The 19,816-nt window shown below is 37.0% G+C and overlaps 2 protein-coding genes and 1 long non-coding RNA gene across 4 annotated transcripts; 1 reads left to right on the top strand and 2 right to left on the bottom strand.

Annotated features, from left to right (window-relative positions):
• The first annotated feature begins 1,713 nt into the window (after positions 1 to 1,713).
• LOC133859374 (uncharacterized) lies at positions 1,714 to 5,973 on the top strand. The gene is made up of 3 exons (XR_009898737.1): positions 1,714 to 2,317; positions 4,274 to 4,371; positions 5,698 to 5,973. It is a non-coding gene; the product is annotated as an uncharacterized LOC133859374 (long non-coding RNA).
• A 1,402-nt stretch (positions 5,974 to 7,375) lies between these two features.
• Positions 7,376 to 11,265, bottom strand: LOC133861649 (serine/arginine-rich splicing factor SR45-like). 2 transcript variants are annotated; one of them, XM_062297437.1, is made up of 5 exons: positions 11,117 to 11,265; positions 10,934 to 11,014; positions 10,696 to 10,843; positions 10,382 to 10,607; positions 7,376 to 7,671 (listed from the first exon to the last, which is right to left on the bottom strand). In XM_062297437.1, exons 1-5 carry the CDS (start codon positions 11,192 to 11,194, stop codon positions 7,656 to 7,658), a joined length of 549 nt encoding a protein of 182 aa, XP_062153421.1. In that variant the 5' UTR covers positions 11,195 to 11,265; the 3' UTR covers positions 7,376 to 7,655. The 2 variants fall into 2 exon arrangements, with proteins under 2 accessions (XP_062153421.1, XP_062153422.1); XM_062297438.1 differs by having other exon boundaries at positions 7,376 to 7,640.
• A 5,814-nt stretch (positions 11,266 to 17,079) lies between these two features.
• LOC133860353 (uncharacterized) lies at positions 17,080 to 19,601 on the bottom strand. The gene is made up of 6 exons (XM_062295978.1): positions 19,307 to 19,601; positions 19,091 to 19,215; positions 18,492 to 18,868; positions 18,066 to 18,423; positions 17,470 to 17,544; positions 17,080 to 17,382 (listed from the first exon to the last, which is right to left on the bottom strand). The coding sequence occupies exons 1-6, from the start codon at positions 19,599 to 19,601 to the stop codon at positions 17,080 to 17,082; spliced, it is 1,533 nt and encodes a 510-aa protein (XP_062151962.1).
• Positions 19,602 to 19,816: the final 215 nt, after the last annotated feature.

Raw genomic sequence — 19,816 nt, 5'->3', positions numbered from 1 at the left:
CAGAATAATGTCAATCTAGCAATTAAAAGTGTGAATTGATCGCCATAGATCTTAAATTCTATTTAATACACATTGTCTTAAAATCTGGGGTGTTACATCGTCCCACTGGGCACTCGTGGATCTAGTGTTCAACATATATACGATCTTCTATCTTTGGAATCAACAATCTTGATTCCCACAAACGGTGCCAACTGTTGATAAAGTTGATCGCACCCGAAACCAAGACCAAGGATACCTGCAATAAGGAATTGAAGTCAAGCACACGAATCCTTGCCGAGTGTGCTAGCGAGGGATCACTTCGATGATTAAGTAAGTAGATTGAACTTTTGGAAGAGAAAGCTCTTACAAGAGAATAATGAATGGATATTGAGTTTAGTGATGAGGAGATGTACAAAAGCATTGACTATCGAAAACAAGACAATTAAAAATTATAGCTAGGATCATTTGGATCAAACATTGGCTAACGCCAATGACTCTAATACCATGAAGAAAATATAAAACTATGAAAACTAAAAGAAAAACAATAGAATAAGAAAATAGAGACGAGATTTTACGTGATTCAGTCTATGACCTACATCTACAAGATAGAGCCTTACATGCTACATTTTGCTCTTATTCACTTGATGAAATCTACAATACAAAATTGCTCTATTTATCGAGCTTACAGATGATTCAAATCTAATCAAATTTCTTTAGGGTAATGTAATCTAATCAAATCCCTTTATTTAGGGTAATGCAATGTAATCAAATATACACTAACACCATCGAGGGATGCTGCTGCTCTGGTTGCAGGATTTGTTTTACTGTGTTGTTGTTGCTGGGTTGTAAAGATGTTTGTTTATGTTGTTTTTTCTTTCCTTGGGAATGTAGTTGTTTCAGTTTCTTTGTGGATAGGGTGATATATAGTGTTAAATCTCGTAAGATTGAGATTTTGTATTTGTATGGCTGGTTGTTGGTTGTAGCAAGATGCTTGTTAGCATCAGACCGTTTTGTTAGGAACCAGGCCAACATGTACAGGCCCAAATCCCCAATGATCATCTTAGGAGGCCAAATTTGTTGAGGCCCACTTACAGACGGATTACCCCGATCACCAACAATCAGAATGTCTTCATGTCGAATGGAGGGTTGGTAAACAAACCCTATCGCTAAGAGATTGACTCGCCATTTAATACGGGATGCTGACAATGATGTGACAAGACCTACGCCATACAAGAAATCATCGAGCCATGCTTTCGTACGATTTGAGGATATTGATGTGACCAAGTATGCTTAAGTATACCTAAACTTTCATAACCACGTAGGATGTGACAGTGGAGTCATTCAATTCGAGTACGAAGAATAGCGAGATACTAGGAATCAAACGAATCAAGCGACTATATATATCATAAGAGCGGCACGATAAGCGGACTTTTGAACCTTCCTTATTCCTTAACTTTACAATTACCTTAAGTATTTTCTACACTCAAAATATCATCTGACTTAGGCATCAGAGTTATCCCACGTTGGCTCACTCCAGCAAGTTCCTTTGTCTAAATTCCATTTATTTTGCAGTGATCGAAGGTGTTGGATACCCCATCTGTAAAGACCAAGGTTTGGTCTCATCCACAGCCACGTGTTTGGCTGTGGATTGTTTTGGAGAAAATAACTTTCTCCCTTCAAGCCCCACTCGTCAGCACACCCCCCCCCCCCCCACCTTTTTCTTTTTCTCTTCTTCCTTTCTTCCTTCCTCTCACGCACGTCTCCTATCTTTCTTTCATTTTTCCTTTTCCTTCCATTTTCCCCCATCTTCCTGTGCAACCCAGCCGAACCCATTGGACCCGTGAGAGTGAGATTGAGAACGAGAGAGATCGAGATTGTGAGATGGAAAGAGAGACAGTGAGACGCGGAGATGGAGGACCCGATCAGTGGGTCGTTGTCGGTGGGTCGGCGACGATGGAACCAGACGACGCCGACGACGGCGACTCGATTCCCGGTGGCCAGAAGTCGATTTTTGGCGAGCTAAGGAGCTCCGACGGAACCCAGGTGCCGAACCACGAAGACCCGTAACCCATGCGACCCGTGACCCGACCGAACAAGGAGAGACCCGGTTCTCCATGGCAACTTTCCGACGCGATTTCCGGCGGTTGGAGGTTGTTCTCCGGTGGTTTCCGTCGGTGGTGGACTACCCAGTGACCCGTGCATGTGTAAGACCCGGAAGACCCACCAAAGTCATGACCCAGTGACCCGTGAAACCCGGTTCTCTATGGGTGTTTTCCGGTGAATTTCCAGCAACTGCCAGTGGCGTTTTCCGGCGGATTTATTGAGGAAAATCCCCAAGGTATAAATTCTATAATTTATATGGATCGATTTGATTATAGTGAAATTAGGGTTTTATGATTTTGGGGATTTTGTTTGGCCGTGTGTGATACTTGTGTTGTCAGGATTGTTACCATGAGCTTAGTATTTTCTGAGTTGGTATTTGCTATTTATAGGTGGTGTGTGGGTCGACTGTGTTCTCTGTTGTGGCCGGTTGAGTGTTGGCAGGGACTATTTGGGTGTTTTCTGGACTGTCGGCTGATTTGATTGGGTATTTTAAATGTGTCTCCTGTTTAATGTGCTTGGCTGAACTCATTTTAGCATTGAGAAACCGAAACCCCTGTTTTTAGTATGTTAACTGAATGGCTTGGAGCCCCTATGATGTTGGATTATCTTTGATCATTAGTAATTTTATGGTGTTGATTTTAGTTGATAAATTATGAATCGAGAGATTATTCCCTTGTGTTGGCTATATACTCGCGGTTTGGTGCTTGGAGTTGTTTGATGGATTTGGGATTTTGGACAACCGGCTACTGTATTGTTCTGTTCTAGAAATAAGGTTTTCAAAATAATAAAATATGATTCCCTAGTTTGACTATGAAAGACTGAGTAGTTTTGAAAGGGTGGGGTTTAGGTTCGGTCACTAATTTCCAAACAACTAAATTGGATTGTTAGAATTATGATATGTTGGTGTTAATGGCTCCATGTATATGGATTTTAATGGCCAAATTCTTGAGTATTGGTGAATGGTAATTTATTGATGAAGGTTGTAGTTGATTTTAAGTTAACCCTATGTATTGGATTTGTTGATATACTTTGGGTTGAGACCTCATGGTAATATTAGAGAATGTAATTGTTAATTGTTGATGATGGGTGTTGTGTAATTTTGATGGATTGGTTTGGGAGTTTTAAATTGAGTGGTAACGTTGGGTTATGGTTACTTGATAGAGAATGAGTATAATGTTTATGGATGTGAATTGAGGCTTTAATGGATGTATTTTGTTGTTGACCGAATGAGTTATTGATGTTGGAGTTGGTCTCTTTGATTTTTAGTTATGTTGCCTATGGATGATATGTGTTAATATTTGAGAGCTTTGGGTTTGATGAATGGCCATGGATGTTGAAGGTTTGGTCGTAGGAGAATCTTGGATTATTGGTGGAATAGAGATTGTGATAATTATGATTAATGTTGTATGAATTTTAAGGGATTGTTTTGATAAGTTAACCGATTAAGAATAGTGTTTATTTCAGAGCTTAATTTGAAGGGTAGCTATGATTGATGGTTAGATTTCTTGTTATGCTTGTATGAGTATATTGATTCATGATTTGGTGTAAGGCTTGAGGTGGGTATATTTGGATTCTTTTGGTTAAAGAGAGCAGTCAATGGGCTGGTTTTGATGTTAGGAGTTCATGTTTGTGCTTTAAACTTCCTTTAGTGAACGGATATGTTATAAAAGAGGATTATAACCTAATCTAATATGAGTTGTTAAGTTAATATGTATAAGCTAATAGACTTATAGAACATATAAATGTGGTATAAATCAATTATGTAGCAACCTAGCAACTAATTCACCTACCTATATACACACAACATTTATGTGTACTAATAGATTAGGTATAAGCTTGTTAATCATTGCATGTATATATATATATCTATATACATACATACATAGACATATATGTGAATATGAGTCCGGTAAATAATGATAAGTTAGTACATAAGCAACAAACTATAAAAGGATTAACAATAATGACAATATGGTGTAAATATAATAAGAAGACAAATAAAATAGTAAATGCGTTTTAAAGATTAAAGTGAGATATAATATAAACCTAAACCTAAGTGTTAACCCAATAGTAGTTAAAGGTGGCGAATTAGCTTTATACGCAGGTTATATGACGTGTGAGCATGCGGGTAGTTAGGATGTCATAGAGTATGGGATTCAATAGTGTAGTCTAACGATACCAATGTTTGCAGGATCATGTTCGGATTGGAAACTTTAATTGGTTCTCCAATGTAGAGTCCAAGTGACTAGAGTCCAAGGAGTGTTCGAGTTGGAGTCCAATGCAGCCAAGGTGGGTATTCCACTCACTGAGAAAATATATATTTTTATATGTATTGGATTGATAAGAATATATATGTTGTTTATGAAACCGAACCAACCATATGATGAAATGTATGTTTTGAGATGATTTGTTTAGTTTCGATTATGTTCAAATATTATCAATGATGTTTAAGAATTGATGCATGAGGGAAAGGTGTTAATTGATTTAAAGTGTTTGAGTATGTTTTGCGGTTGAGATTTAAATTATTCAAATTGTTTGAGAACATGTCATGTTGAAACTGCGTAGATTTGATAAAGAAACTAAGTTTTGAATGATTTCAAAGTGTTGGGTAAAATGCTGGATTTGTTTAGTTTTAAAAGGACGTGATTTAACAACTGCATGATTTCAGCGTGACACAGTAGTGCAATATATACTGGTCAAGCACGGAACATTGAGCATGTAGTATAGAGCATACATACTAGCAGTATCAGTATATCAGCAGCATAACAGTATCAGCAGTATCAGTATCAGCAGCATAACAGTATCAGTATCAGCAGTATCAGTATCAGCAGCATAACAGTATCAGCCCCAGTTCATGCATAGCATTATAGCATCATTTTGTGAGAGATGTTTTTATGTTATGAGTAGTTTTGCTAGACGTATTGATATGCATAAGAGTCTTCATGAAAAAGATCTTATGTATATTTCTATCGGATAGTCATGTGTTAATATCATACATTGAACTTGAAAGTACATGGATACATGACTACCCAGGTGCGAGTAATGGCATGTCTATGAGTAGGAAGGTTGACTGTTCTTGTCCATCAGGAAAGACGTGTTAGCATGATTGAGTTTAACTCTAGTGCTCTCATGATCTACTGACGTCAAGGCACGAAGCTGGAATACGATTAGAGATGGTGTTGCGAGTGTTTTGTTGAAGGATGTTATCCTAGTACGGAAAAGTAAGATGCCATGTTCTTTGCTTAAGACCTATGTGTATACGTGATATCTGTGATGGAGTGATCGTGTGCACATATGTCCAAGCGACCGGTGAAAAGTATTATTATAGAGGGGTCTATATGTAGAAACTTCCAAGGAGGGATGTCTGGAACTTCTACATGTTTTCACAGCTATATAGTATGTTTTAAATGATTTCTGAATAGTCGGTGTTTGCTACATTAGCTGTTGGTAAATTGTGGCTAATATAGTGCTCGCACGACTAAAAATAAAATAAGAGTTGGTTCTTTGTGAAAACTCAGTTAGTCTTATACCACTGAGGTCTTAGTATGAGGTATACTAAGGCGGTGAACTCATTATTTCACCTATGCGGATGTGGATACCACCACAACCGTGTAGATGATGTTTCTTTGGCTGCAGGTACTTCGGTATAGTCGATGGGTCGGTAGCAGTGTGCTTGGGATATTATCACTGAAGCTCGCCGCGACAGTTGTAATTGTCGGACCACGGGTTGTCCACTATTTTATAGGTTTGGTATGGCTTGTGACGTTTGTGTCACTTATTCTTTGTTAAGCCATTATTGTTATAGTGTTAATAAGACTCAAACAGATAGATGTTAAATGGCTCTTTGTTGTAATTAATTTGTGATAGATGTATAAGTTGTAATTTCCGCTATTCAGATTTATGTTTTTCGCTGCATAGATAGATGTATGTTATACTCTGATTATCAGGTACATGTTATGGCGAATGTGCCATATGTTGGCTGAGCGACACGTAGTCGTGCCACTGCGATGACTCGTTTTACGTTTTATAAAAAAAAAAAAAAACGGGTCGTCACACCATCCACACAGCAAAAATATATATATATATATACACACACACATACATACACACGTATTGGTTTCCTTGGTTGTGTTGCTTTCTTGTATAATACAAAAGAAAAAAAGAAAAAAGTAATGTGAAATTAATATATTTTCAAAAGATTAGGGTTTAAAAAAAATTAAAACTAGCCCAAAACACTAAAACTTTGTCTGATTTATTTCGTCTAAAAAGACTAACATAGGCCCATTATCTAATATGCGGATGATGGATAATAAGCGCAACAACTGTGTAGATGCGGTTATTAAAAACATGCTGCGAATGCAAACATCTAAAAGTGATATCTGCATTTTGTGAATGCGACTGTGTATATTACAAATAGCCATCCTATCGAGCATTGGCTCTCCATCCAAATCCTTTGTGTTTCAACTCTTAATGGATAGAGAACAATGACAATTCCCTTCTAAGAAAAAGGACACTGCTGGCACCAGCAAATTACAATCAAAATTGTCTAAAGTCAACGTCCAGGTCCAAGTCCAAACAGAGAGAATACAAAATAAGCACCAGAAAATAAATGCTACAGAATTGTACATGACAAACCAAAACTTTCCAAACGCCAAATTTCAGAAATCAGCTCACTAAAAGGTACGTACGATGAGTTCAATAGTTTCAATTTGCATATGCTCGAAGCTCACATTAAAAAACAAATTTACGTTCTCAACAAAACTTTAATTGGCTTCAAACAAAAGATATATTTATACACTTATCATATGAACCGATAAAAAGGTTTTTAATTTTATTTAGGCTTTTAATTCGGTGGGTTAATTTATGTTTTATTTAATTTTATGGGTTATTTATTTTTGTAATTCGATAAAAAGGAAATTGTCAGTGTCTTAGATTGTGCTAGGTTAGGCAAGTTATTAAATGGGTGTTTCCCTAAGGTTAGGGTTAGGGTTTAGTAAGTTTTTATTGTAATCGACAGCTCATGATGAATGAAAATTTAGATTGATGGTTCGCAATTATCCAACTTTTGTTTCACGTTTCTCCCTTCTTCAACTCATTTCACTATCGGTTTGGTCTGCATCATATCATGAACCCAACAAAAACAAAAACACAAACTACAGAACAACCTGATCATCTACAAACACCAAGTAACCAAAACTACAAACCAAACAAACACAGCTATACCTAAAACATTTACCAAGTTTCATTTCAACAGAAAAACATATACCAGATGAGAGAGCAAAAATCTAAGACGTTACCAATGAAAATATTTGCAAGTAAGAATTACTATATGCGTAAGGAACTGGTTTCTATCAGTTCTCATCATTATAGCAATAAAAGGATGAAACTTTCTCAAGCATTCCGCTGGTTGTTACAGTAAAGTACGGTTGCCTCCACCCCAAGGAACCTATAATATCTGTCTCCTCTCCTGAACAAAGGCTACTGTGTCAAAGAGCTGCTCCTGACACACGTTCAAATTCTTAGCAACAATTCAGCCTTTATGGAATCAGGAACGGAGGCTGCATGGGCAAATTTTAACATGTCATCAACCTGTTTGAGAAATTTAGTGTAAAAGAGGGCTGTGGAATGTTATTATTGGTCAAAAAACAAAACAAAAAAGCACATCACTGTAAACTGTAATGTCAGTCTACATACCAGGTTAGATAGAAATAACAAAGACAAGTGTTCAAGGGCTAATATGAACAATTAAACTATATGAATTAGGCATTACACCAAAAGTAAAATTTTACTGCAAAGGAAATCTATTCCCCATATATATTACAAAAATATGCATATGTTCACAATTTTTTTTTCCCAAGAAAACAGAGCCTTAGCTGAGTGGAGAACTGACATGATTCAAGTTATAGCAAAGCAAGAAATCTGCGAGTCTAGATGGAGCAGTCTGTGATGAGGTTCACCAGAGAAGGAGAAAGAGGGAATGGAAAAGTGCATTGGATATTATCCTGCAAACAGCATCGTTTGCAACTTATATATTACCTCTAATTTATCTAATATAAAGTGGACCACTCAATTTTTATTGGACCAATATTTTACTGAATTCGATGTTGAACTAAATACTCTTCACATGAAAAAGTAGCTATGTTTTTGTAGATTTCTCATTATTCTAAAGTATTATTAGTTGAAATATTCAAATAAAAAAAAAGGTTGTTCAATAGCGCACTGTAAGGTTCTTTTGAGCTTTTCACTCTGCTTAGTATGTATCTATGAACCATATTACTTCTAATCAATCTGTCCTCCTATTTTCTCTATGTTCTTAATCATGAAATTTTGTCTTAAAATCTTTTAGTGACATGTTTTGATCATCTCTCTCTCTCTCTCTCTCTCTCTCTCTCTCTCTCACACACACACACACACACACACTCAAATGAGGTCAAGCTCTAGCCTGTCACTACTGATTAAACTTTTGTCTATGATCACTAATAAAATATGATCATCTAATCCTTATCGAAAATAATAGACACAAACCTTGAGATTCCTAACCACCATCAATAAGCCTCAAAACCATGACCTTAAACTTAACAAAACACATGAGGGTAAGTTCTATCACTAACGAAGCCCACTCTATTTGTAGAGTCCCCGAAAATATCCTGCACCTTCTCCCTGCTTTTGCATCTTTTGCTTAACCAGCTTGTAGCTTTGTCAATCTAATGAGCCTACCCTTAACTCATGAATCCTTCTTCTTCTGATATTGATCACCTCATACATCAAACTCTTGCAATGAGCCCGAGCGACAACACCCCTCCCCTTCAACCAGCTCCCCAACCCCCAATACCCCTCCGCCTCCCACTCTGGTGGAAAAAATCATCTCCTTAAGGCCCATCCCTAGAACAGTGGTCCGATCCAATCTTAGGCATGCTTGGAGATTCCTTGATTCCTTCTGCATCTAGGATATCGAAGATAACTGGTTCATTTTTACTTTTCAGGCTCCCACTAATATGAATCGTGTTATCGAACATGCTCCCTGGAATATCAGAGGCCATCCTATGTTTTTGAATAATTGGGAAGCAGATTCAACTTTAGAGGAACTTAGTTTTGATATTGGTACCTTTTGGGTTCAGATTCATGACAATCTCAAATGCTGAAATCATTGGTCATAGATTGGGAACCATAGTTTCAGCAGGAATCTGAAGGAGATTCTGAGAATCAAAACACCCAGTAACCTTCATCATCCTCTGGTACCAGGTTTTTTTCCAACCTAGGCATCAAAAACCACCCACATGGATTCAATTTCAATGTGACTTCATCACCCACTACTCTAGAGAGGCTTCATGCAAGATGCAAAAATCAGCTTTGCACCGTAAGAACAAAGGACATGACAAAACTTACAAATTAAAATAACGGACAAATGGACATATTTTAACTTAGCCTTTAGAAAGAAATACTGGTATTGCCTACTAACAAGATAATGACAATCCATACACTTCTGGTGATGCCATGACCTACCAATATCACTCTAGCCAAGAGTAAAGGGTTAAATAAATGACTTCAACACATAATGAACTGCAAATGTGCATGTTAAGCTGGGGTAATGATAACTACATAAAATTCTAGCATTTCTTTCTTTTGAAAGGCACCACATAAGAGAGGAACTACATCCATATTGCACTACCACTATGTCTACCAGTATGCCTTTTCCAACAAGGCAACAAATCCATCACCTATCTAGGTATAATGCACATGTACTGAAAGAAATCCCCACCACTTCCTCATGTACAGCAGCCAAAACAAACATGGTGGCATAACCTCAAATGAATCAATCCTACAACATCCATTAGAGCTCCACAACTTAGAAGTCCATAACAAAAACTGTTATAAACCTTGTGTAATTTTCAAGATACAAGTTGATAAATTTCTAAACATAAGCATACAACACCACACACATGTTTGTGCATAAAGCCAAGAGTTCTCAAGGGCCCTAGAAAAGCCAAAGGCAGATATTAAAGACAATCAAAAGTAATAACTCTCATGCGCTGCTGCCCTCAACCTCTTATATACCGGGGAGAAAAAATAGAAGCTAACCCTGAGCTTGAATTACAAGAGTTTTGGAGAGCATAAAGATAATCAAAATAATTACTGGTCAAAAGGTAATTTAACAAAAAGGAAAAGGTCATTCATCTGTTAGACTATTGCCACAAATTTTTCGATAATGATTAGCATCAAGATGTAATCACTAACATTGTTGAATGCCATCAAAATTAGTGACTACATGAAACTAGCAAGATAGTAATTTGTAGCAAACCTTGAAGGGGATCTATTGCGCATCAGTGGAGATGGAACTCTGCCTGAAGATGTGGACCTCCTCCTCGGATGTGTATCATCACGTCGATAAGGAGATTCTACTTGACGATGCACTGGAGAATCTGCACGACGACGTAGAGGAGAATCTGGCGATCGTCTAGGAGAACCATCCCTTTGTACAGGGGATCCCCTTCTTGGTGAGGCAAGAGGCTTCCGACAAAGAGAAGCTAATTCATCAAAAGTAAAGAACTATTAGAAAACACAATAACAATATGTACAATGTACCACTCCACGAACCTAGTGTAAGGGGCATACCTTCCCTCTGCCGCTTGAGTCTATCCTTCTCACCATCAGAAATGTTGTTAGTTTTGGGAGCGTCTATTTTCGACAAAGTGGTAATGGCTTTTAGGGTTAGTGACACAAATGAGAATTTTACTTTAATAGCATTCCCATTAATTTTGTTCTGCATTAAGCTAAATTAATAGCATCAATTTCCTGACAACATGTTTCCATACAACTACAAATTATACTCCAACATTTCACTAAAACATACACGATGCATGTACAATTTTGTCATTTCAGCATCTTCTTTTTCCTTGAACTCCACATATCCATATCCCTTTGGAAGATTGTTCTGCAAACATAGAACAAGCTTCAAATGACTTCCCCAGGAAAAAATGACCTATAAACAGGAAACAAGCTTTAAAAAATGATCTAACATCAACAACAAACTTACAGAGTGATCCATTGGCAGCTCCACATTAACAACTTCACCAAAAATACCTAAGGAGTACAAAAACACGGGTAAGAACATAAAAAACCACCATTTTTTTTTTATATGACAGGGAACCCTCGAGACAAGGTTACTTCGGGTACCCACCCCAGAAGAACACACCCCGCCCCGTATAATGCACCCCCCTACCACACAAATAAGTTAAATCTGGCTTTTGCCAGGGTGTGGCCCAAATAAGTTGTTTGCACCCGAAATGATTCGAACCTTAGAATTGATGTTTATGCCACCAAAGTCCAAGGCGTTCATCATTTGAGCCACATAAAATAAAATTAAAAAATTATTTTTTATTTTTTATTTTATTTTATTTTTTTAAAAAAAAAAAAGAAAAAAAGAAAGAAGAAGAACGGTAATTGAAAAATCAACATAAGTAATAGCAGCTACTAAAATCCCTTATGGTCAATAAATAATAAGAAGTTCCTTCAATAATTACCGATTCATGCATAGTAGAATAAAGCTCATTACTTTACGGATTCAATAACTCTACAATAACTTCATAAAGCCATGACATATCTTGAAGTAAAACGAAAAGAAAAAGAAAATTGAAAATTTTGTATGCCTTCATTGTCATGTGAAAGCTAACACAACAATCAACGACAATGTTTTTAGTTGTCATGCTAAAGCTATTACGAGTACAGATGGCAGTGACAACTATCAGCGCTTTGTGAACTCCTAAAATAAGAAAGGACGGCATTGTGATAAATATACAAAGGGTTAATGGTCGCAAACAAAATTCTACTTTTCATGCCAAACTATACAATAACCCTTTTATAGCCTACTCAATAGTGAAATAAAGAGTGTAAGAGAAGAATGTTAGACATCATTAAAAATTTAAAAATAAGTGATTAACTTACTGAATATATTTTTTAACCGGCCTTCATTCACAGTGCTGTCGAGGTTGTTAATGCGAAGAACAAATGAATTTGGAGAGGATTTCCTTTCTTCTTTCCTTTTCATTTTTTCTTTTTGTAGAGGGGAGTAAATGCTATCAGACCATCAAGGGCACGAAATAATAGTCAGAGCTATTATTAGAGGATCTTGACATGCTAATAGAACTCCAATTAATTGTCACTTAAGATGAGAAAAATAATATAAAAAAATACCTCAATTTAAAAAAAAAATAATAATAATAAAAAATTTGAAAAACAATAAAAATTGGGGTGGCTAAAGTGCCTTCGGGTATAATTTTTTTTTTTTTTTTTTTTTTTAGAGACCTTTTGAAGGTGACCGAACCAACCTTTGACTAGCCATAAGGGATGGCCGAGTCATCTCTTAACTAAAATGGGGGTAGTCAACCACCACATAGCCAAAATGGGGTAGTTGGTCACCACATTTTTTTGTTCTTCAAATTTTATTTTTTATTTTTTTAAAAAAAGGAGGTATTTTTTTTTTATTAGCAGTTGTGTTTTTTTTTTTAATTTTTTATGATTTTGTATTTTTTTTTTTTATTATTATTTTCCTCAACCCATGTGGCACTAAAATCTTAAGTATCACCTATGAACATGTGCCACGTGGGTGTCTCATCCGAGCTGGACGAAATACGTAGCTACTAGGGCAGGTGTCAGCATTCTAAGATAGGTGACGTGGAGGTTTGTTAAAAAAATGAACGGAGGACTAACAGAAGTACCAACTGGGATTAGGGCCTAACGCCAGGTACCACCTATGACACTTTTTGAAACCAAGGCGGCGATTGGATTTAAGGCCTAACCACAGGTACCTCTAAACTATTTAACCAAAAAAATATATATTAAGAGTGCTTATTGCCACTCCCAATTATGAAATAACAAATGAAAATAAATGGATAAATGCAAAATTAATTTATACAAATCTTTTTTTACAAAATAAAAAGTAATTAAAAGGTCATCGGGGTAAGCCAAAATAACAATTTATTCATTACAGTCAAATTCCTTAAAACACTTGACAAATTTTATTAATATGTCACGTCAACACCAATTTCATTGGTGACACGTGCCACTCTTAATAATAAATATATAAAAAAAAATTAAAAACTTACAATATATTTTGGGAAAAAGACACTTTGCCCCCCTGATTTATCCACGGCCTGACAATATACCACCCAATGTATCAAAATTTAGATATGACCCCCCCGAACTTGCCAACGCGTGGCAAAAAATACAATCCGTCCATTCGCCCGTCTGTTTGGACGGAAAGTCGATCACGTGCGTTGCACGTGACTGTTTAAGACATATCACCTACCCAAAATACCCCCACCTCATCCAGCCTTTATCCTGCGGGTGCTTGTCTTTTTCCCTTTGTTTTTTATTAGTCACGTGCGTGCATTTGGTCCCCACTCCCCAGTTTCGCAGCCATTTTTCTCATCTCCTTCACCAACAACTCTGCAAGAACTAGGGTTTTCGAAGTGGGCTTCCGATTTTTGACATTGCTGACTTGTTTTCGCACCATTCCTCGAAGATGCAACCATCGGGCACTGCTTCAAGGGACTCGGAGTCTTCAAGGAGTGGGGCAACTTCGAATGCAAAGCGGCTATGTTATTGCGGGGCACCGGCCTGTACGTTAACCTCCTACACCGAACGAAATTTCGGTAGAAAATTTATAAAATGCGAGAAGTACAAGGTAATTTAGGGTTTAGATTTTTAAGTGTATATTTTATGCTAGGTATGTCGCATATATGGTGCATTTAGGTATTTTAATGCTGGGTATGCTGTATATTGCATATTAGTTTGAAAAAATTTATGGAGCCTGACATTTGAGGAAATAATGCTTGAACCTTTCAGTGTTGTAAGCTCGGGTATGAGTTGATTATATAATGATAGTCCAGTAAAAGTACAGTTTGTGTGGGTTGAAATTTGAGTACCTTTTTTAGTTTAATTTTTTTTTTTTTGTAATGATAAAAAAAAAAAAAAAAAAAAAATTGAGAGTTGAAGAAATTTGAGTACATCCGAGGAAATTTATATGTGGGTTGATTATATAAGCTCGGGTATGTGGGTTGAAATTTGAGTACCTTTTGTGGATTTTTTCTTTTTTCTGGTTTTTTATTTTGGTGTTGAAGATTAATCGGGCTTGTCATTTTTGGGAGTGGGTTGATCCCAAAATGTGTTCACATGGAGAGAGGGTGGTACATCGTTTGCGGGAATAGCATGTAAGTTTGATTCAAGAAGCTACATGATGTCGTGCAATGGTAGACACTGAAGTTGAAAAGTTGAAAGCGAAGATGGAGACAGAAGAAGCCTAACGATGTCAACTTGTAGTTGAAGCAGAAGTTGCAAAGTCGAGGGCAAATATGGAGTGTGAAATTGCCGCCCTTCGTAAAGAAATCGAGATTTGGGAGATCAAATACAAAGCATCGAAGAAGATTTATAAGACAATAATTATATGTACATGGATATTGATAATTGTGTATTTGTTTATGGCTGGATTAGAATCGAAAGGTGTGTTCGATTCCAGACGTTGTCGTATGTTGTTACCATGAAGATAATTGTGCTTTTGTTTAGGGTTTAGGTGATGTGTTTATGGTGATGTTTAGGGTGGCTTTGTTTAGTACACATCATCCATTTTTTGTATGTGTTTATGTTGATGTTTAGGGTGGTTTTGTTTTGTAAACATCATCCATTTTTTTTGTATGTGTTTATGATGTTGTTTACGTAAACAAATTTGTATGGAATGCATGATGGGAGCTAAAATGGACAAGGTCATATTGGACAAACCGAATGCACCAATGATGTAAGGCTTAAATTAGGAAGCAAAGCAAATAACCAAATCTGTCAACATATATTCACTTGTAGTTGCAATTTTTTGTATCATAAATTTCACAAAAAATGCATAAACAAATGTGTCCACAAAAGTGTTAAAAAAGTTGCATATCAAACACAAAAAAGTGTCCAATTGTTTTAAGACATGCATACCAAAACCTGTACAAATCTGTTCAAACATGCATAAACAAATCTGTCCAAAAATAATTAAAATGGTTGAAAGTTTTTTTTGGTATAAAAAATTGCACCAAAAGTGTCCAAACATGCATACCAAAACCTGTAAAAATAAAACCTTACTTCTAAAAATATAAATGTAGTAGTGCAAGTAAGGGTCGATCCCACGAAGAGTGATTAGTCGAGTTTTATGCTAAGTGATCAAGGATGGGGGGGGGGGGGTTTGAGTATGACAATAAAAATAATAAGTAAAATAAAAATATAAAGGAAAAGAACAAACATTGGTCTTAGTCAACTTCCACCGTCGGAATTTGGCAACTGATCATCGATGCAAATATATATCAATTCATACTTGAATATTCACCGTTGGAACGTTTTCCTATCTCTCCTTAGTCGTAGTTAATTAGAAGACAAGCGCTCTAATTAACCCTAACTACTAAACAACCTAAGACAAGCGCTATAGGTTTAATCTAGTAGCAGCCTTAAGAATTAGAGAGATCGATGAAGCGAAACAACACAAGCACAAGCGGTTGCATTTAATTTCGTCAAATGTTCTTCCTAAGATTTAATAATCACTGAGAAGCAGCAAATCATTAAATCTTAGTTGCTTCATAGATTGTAGGGATCAAACAATTACGGATTTGATATCCATCCTAGCAATAGATTGCAACGAATAATAAACTAGTAGTACTCCTAGCAATTAAACGAGACAATCATAGAATTAGGCAAAGAAGAACATCCGATACTCAAAGCATAAATCGAACAATAAAAACAAATTAGATCTCACAGTTTTATTGATTCCGAGGCTTCCGTTTCCTTCGACCAATTATGAAAGTTTAGCCACGCAGGGCCATGACTCAAAGAAGTTAGAGAAGAGGGGAGAAGATGGAAGATAGAAGATGTAAGGTAGAAGGTGTGTGTGTGTGTCATGGTTCCCCCCTTTTATACATGTTTCATCCCATATGCTAGAAACCTAGGAAATCTCCTAAAGAAAGATATTGTAAATACTATCCTAAAATAACAATACACAAATCTACTAATTAAAGAAAATATTAAACATAAAATAAAGGCTAGGATAACTAGGAAGGTGATGATTTCAATGGGGACTTTTGTTGCCATATGCTTTATCGATTCTTTCCTTGTTCGAGTCCTCACAAATCTCTTCTTTATTTCCATGGTCCTCCACGCATCTTTTCTCTCCTTTTCTTCCTTTCGCTTTAACTTTTCATTTATTTGCTTGGCTTGGCTGGAATTGATTGGATGATTATGAAAAGGCTCAAAGTAAAGAAATTTCCATATCTGAAAACTTCCTAAAATAAATCGCATCAGATCCACATCAGAACGTCAACTTCAAGCTCAATTTCGACCTTTATTCATCCGGTATCTCTCAAAACGCAAAACATAAAAGTTGTAGATCTTTTTCTTGGCGTTTCACAGCATCTTGAATCATCTCAATCGGATCTTTTATGAGAGAGTTATGCCCAGATTACAAACTGATGTCGAAACTGTCCAGAATCGCTCAATTAGCTTTGTTTTGCATTTAATGCCTCAATTTGCATCCTAAATCAAAATATAAGAATAATGAGTACATTTAGGCATTAAATAAGTATAAGAGATTAAATATTAAGGAAAAAAATACGACATTTTACATTCTCATCAAACATGCATCCAAAACCACTATCATTACCAAACATACATGACCATCTACATAAACAACATTTCAACATCTGCAAGTCAAACTTACATGATCCAAATATGTCCAAGTCTATCCAAATCTGTCTAAATATGTCCATAAACTATATCACACAAACCAAAAGTCCAACACCAGTCACATACAAACTTCCCAAAAAAACATTACAGTCCAAAAAACAAACCATTACAACACCGGTCACATACCAATCATTACATTCCAAAAAATAAAAAGCATGTAAAAAAAAAAAAAATCAATGCTTCCATTCTGGCCTTTTCTTTTTCGACTTTGACTCCATAATCTGTAATCATTTTTCAATGGAATTGTACTATCCTTTTTCCTTTGGCCACTGTTGAGGATGTTGCCACTACACCACTGTCAGCAACTTGTGGGGTTCTTGGAGTCAATCCAACTACTTTCCCTCCTGTGTCTCCAGCAACAATAGACCTAGTAGTTAGGTCAATAAAAACAGCAGGTTGAGGATTAATTGGAACTGTCCAAAACATCTTCTTGATTCTGCTAGACTCTCTCCTGGGTGGGGGTGGTGGTGGTGGTGGTCTGGGTGCTGCCGGTTGCCTATTCCGGCTTGGCAATCTAAGTCCAACAAGGTCACTTTCCTGCCATAAGTTTAGTCCAAAGAAGATTGATAAATAAGCTGGTAGGTAGGATGCATTTTAATTACTAAATTAAAGTAAGATAAGTACCAAAATTCTCTCAACTGTTGCAGTAGGTGGGGCAGTGGGTTGCTGTGTATCACTAGTAATTGTCCTTAAACTCTTCTAAGAACCAAAACACATGTGATTAATCACTATCATCCCCAAGTAATTAAATTGAATTTTAGGTAAAAAATTGAATCCCACATACTTTTTTGGTTGATGGTTGTGCACCACCCTTTCAATTGTTGGTTGCAGCTTGTGCCCCTCCCTTTCAACTGTTGGTTGCTGTTTGTGCACCTCCCCTTGTATTACTGCTACATCCAATGCTTTGGGTCTGAAGGCCAACATCAATAACACATTAAATAATGAAGTTGCAAATCAAATAACACAACAAATATAATATAAACATATTGCTTAGTGAAACTAACACTTGGTGTGGGTGGAGTAGGCAAACTTGCTCCGGGTGGAGCAGGCAAATAAACTTCTGTTGTGGGTTGCCTATAATTAGATGCTTGCTCCTTCTTCTTTGGACAAGTCCTGGTCTTGTGTCCAACCACCTTGCAAACCCCACACCTATCCTTCAATCCGAACTTTCTCATCCTATAAGGATTCTGAGGAACTCTCGACTAATCAGGACCTCTTACTATGGCCTTTTGAGGTCTACTTGGCATCAATCTTGATCTTGGTGGATCCAAAACATCATGCTCAGTCTGTATCCACTGTTCCTCACTAGGCATTGGATAAATGAGTGGAGCATAGGCCTTTTTGTACGTCTCAATGCTATAACATGGATCCACATAATCCTCCGGGTGATGTCCATGAAAGGTTATGGCAGAATGTGCATGTGCACATGGGATCCCAGTCATCTGCCACCTCCTGCAGCCACATTTCCTATTCCGGATATCAACAACATATTGCCTACTTCCTTGCTCCACTTCAAACATACCATCGCCAGAATAACGGGGAAAGGCAGTCCGATGCCGCTTCACAAACGGCCTCAAGCTTTTTAACAATTATGGGGCACAGCTTACCTTTCAATTTGCTAATGCCATCTCTTTTTCAGTTGGTACATTCTCATGAGCTGCTTCCTAATCATCTCAAGCATTGTTAGAATAGGCTTGTCATGAGCCTTCAAGATATAAGAATTGAAGCATTCGGAGATATTGTTGACAAGGAGGTCACATTTGGGAGATTCGTTGAACCATGCTCGTGACCATCCGCTGGGGTCAACCTTGTCTAGGTAGTCAAAGGCATCAGGACTGATTCTCTTAATTTCTTCTGTATGTATTCTGAAGTCAACCTCAGTATAAGATGATGTTGCCTTCCACAACAATTCCTTCAGGGCCACCCCTCGAAACCCATTATCTCGAAAGTTGACATATAAATGCCGTACACATATTCGGTGATCCGCCATTGGAATAACATTATCAAAACTTGGAATAAGATCCTGCATCATTCCAATGTACAAAAGGGTAAGTTTACATGTAGAAAAAAAAAATCAGGAAATCATAATATATAAAACTATGTAACTAATTAATTTAACTAACCTTTTGCCTATCAGAAATGAATGTAGGAGAAGTGTGCCTCTCATGTGAACCAAGATCTGAAACTAGGCACTCCAGGAACCAAGTCCAACTATTTTTGTCTCAGATTCTACAACAGCAATTACAATCGGGTACATGTCGACATCTCGACCAACCGCAGCCAATAATATTCCCTTGTAGGGTCCTTTCAAAAAGCACCCGTCTAGGCCTATGACAGGCCTACAACCTTCTAAGAACCCTTTATTCATGGCTGCAAGGGACATGTAGAGTATGAAACTTAGCAGGCAAATTAGGGTTTGTTTTTTCAACCTTAATCATTACACAGCTGCCCGGGTTAGTACGCTTCAAAGTCCCACAATAATCCCACAGCCTGCCATACTGCTCACCCAAACAACCGTACAACCTCTTTCCTGCCTTCTTCCTACCTCTATACATTTGACTCCTACCTACTTCAACATTCCATTTCCTCTTCACTTCATCTTGTATAACTTGCAATAGCATGTCCTGCTGAATTTTAAACTTATCATATAGTTTATTTGATATCCACCTCGAATTGACAATTGAGCTCTTGTATACTCGAGAACAAGTATGTTTAGGTCTTAAGGACCTCAATTCAAATGATGCCTCAGTCGCCATCTGTCTACCATAAACTCTATACTAACAAGATGGATCTCTACATACTGCTACACACTTTGCTCTTTCATTTTTCACAAACTTTATGTCTTTTTCCCTTCTCACATTGTACTGCTTAGCAGCTTCTCTAAAAAGTTGTATCCTAGAGAATTTCATTTAAGCTTCAATTCTAGATTGCCTAGGTCAATTTCCTAGAACTCCACACCATGGTGAGATGA

This window comes from Alnus glutinosa, chromosome 2 (assembly GCF_958979055.1).
Source record: "Alnus glutinosa chromosome 2, dhAlnGlut1.1, whole genome shotgun sequence".
Classification (NCBI taxonomy): Eukaryota; Viridiplantae; Streptophyta; class Magnoliopsida; order Fagales; family Betulaceae; genus Alnus; species Alnus glutinosa.
The sequence above is the reverse complement of the archived record's forward strand: the minus strand, read 5'-3'. Positions and strand labels throughout refer to the sequence as shown.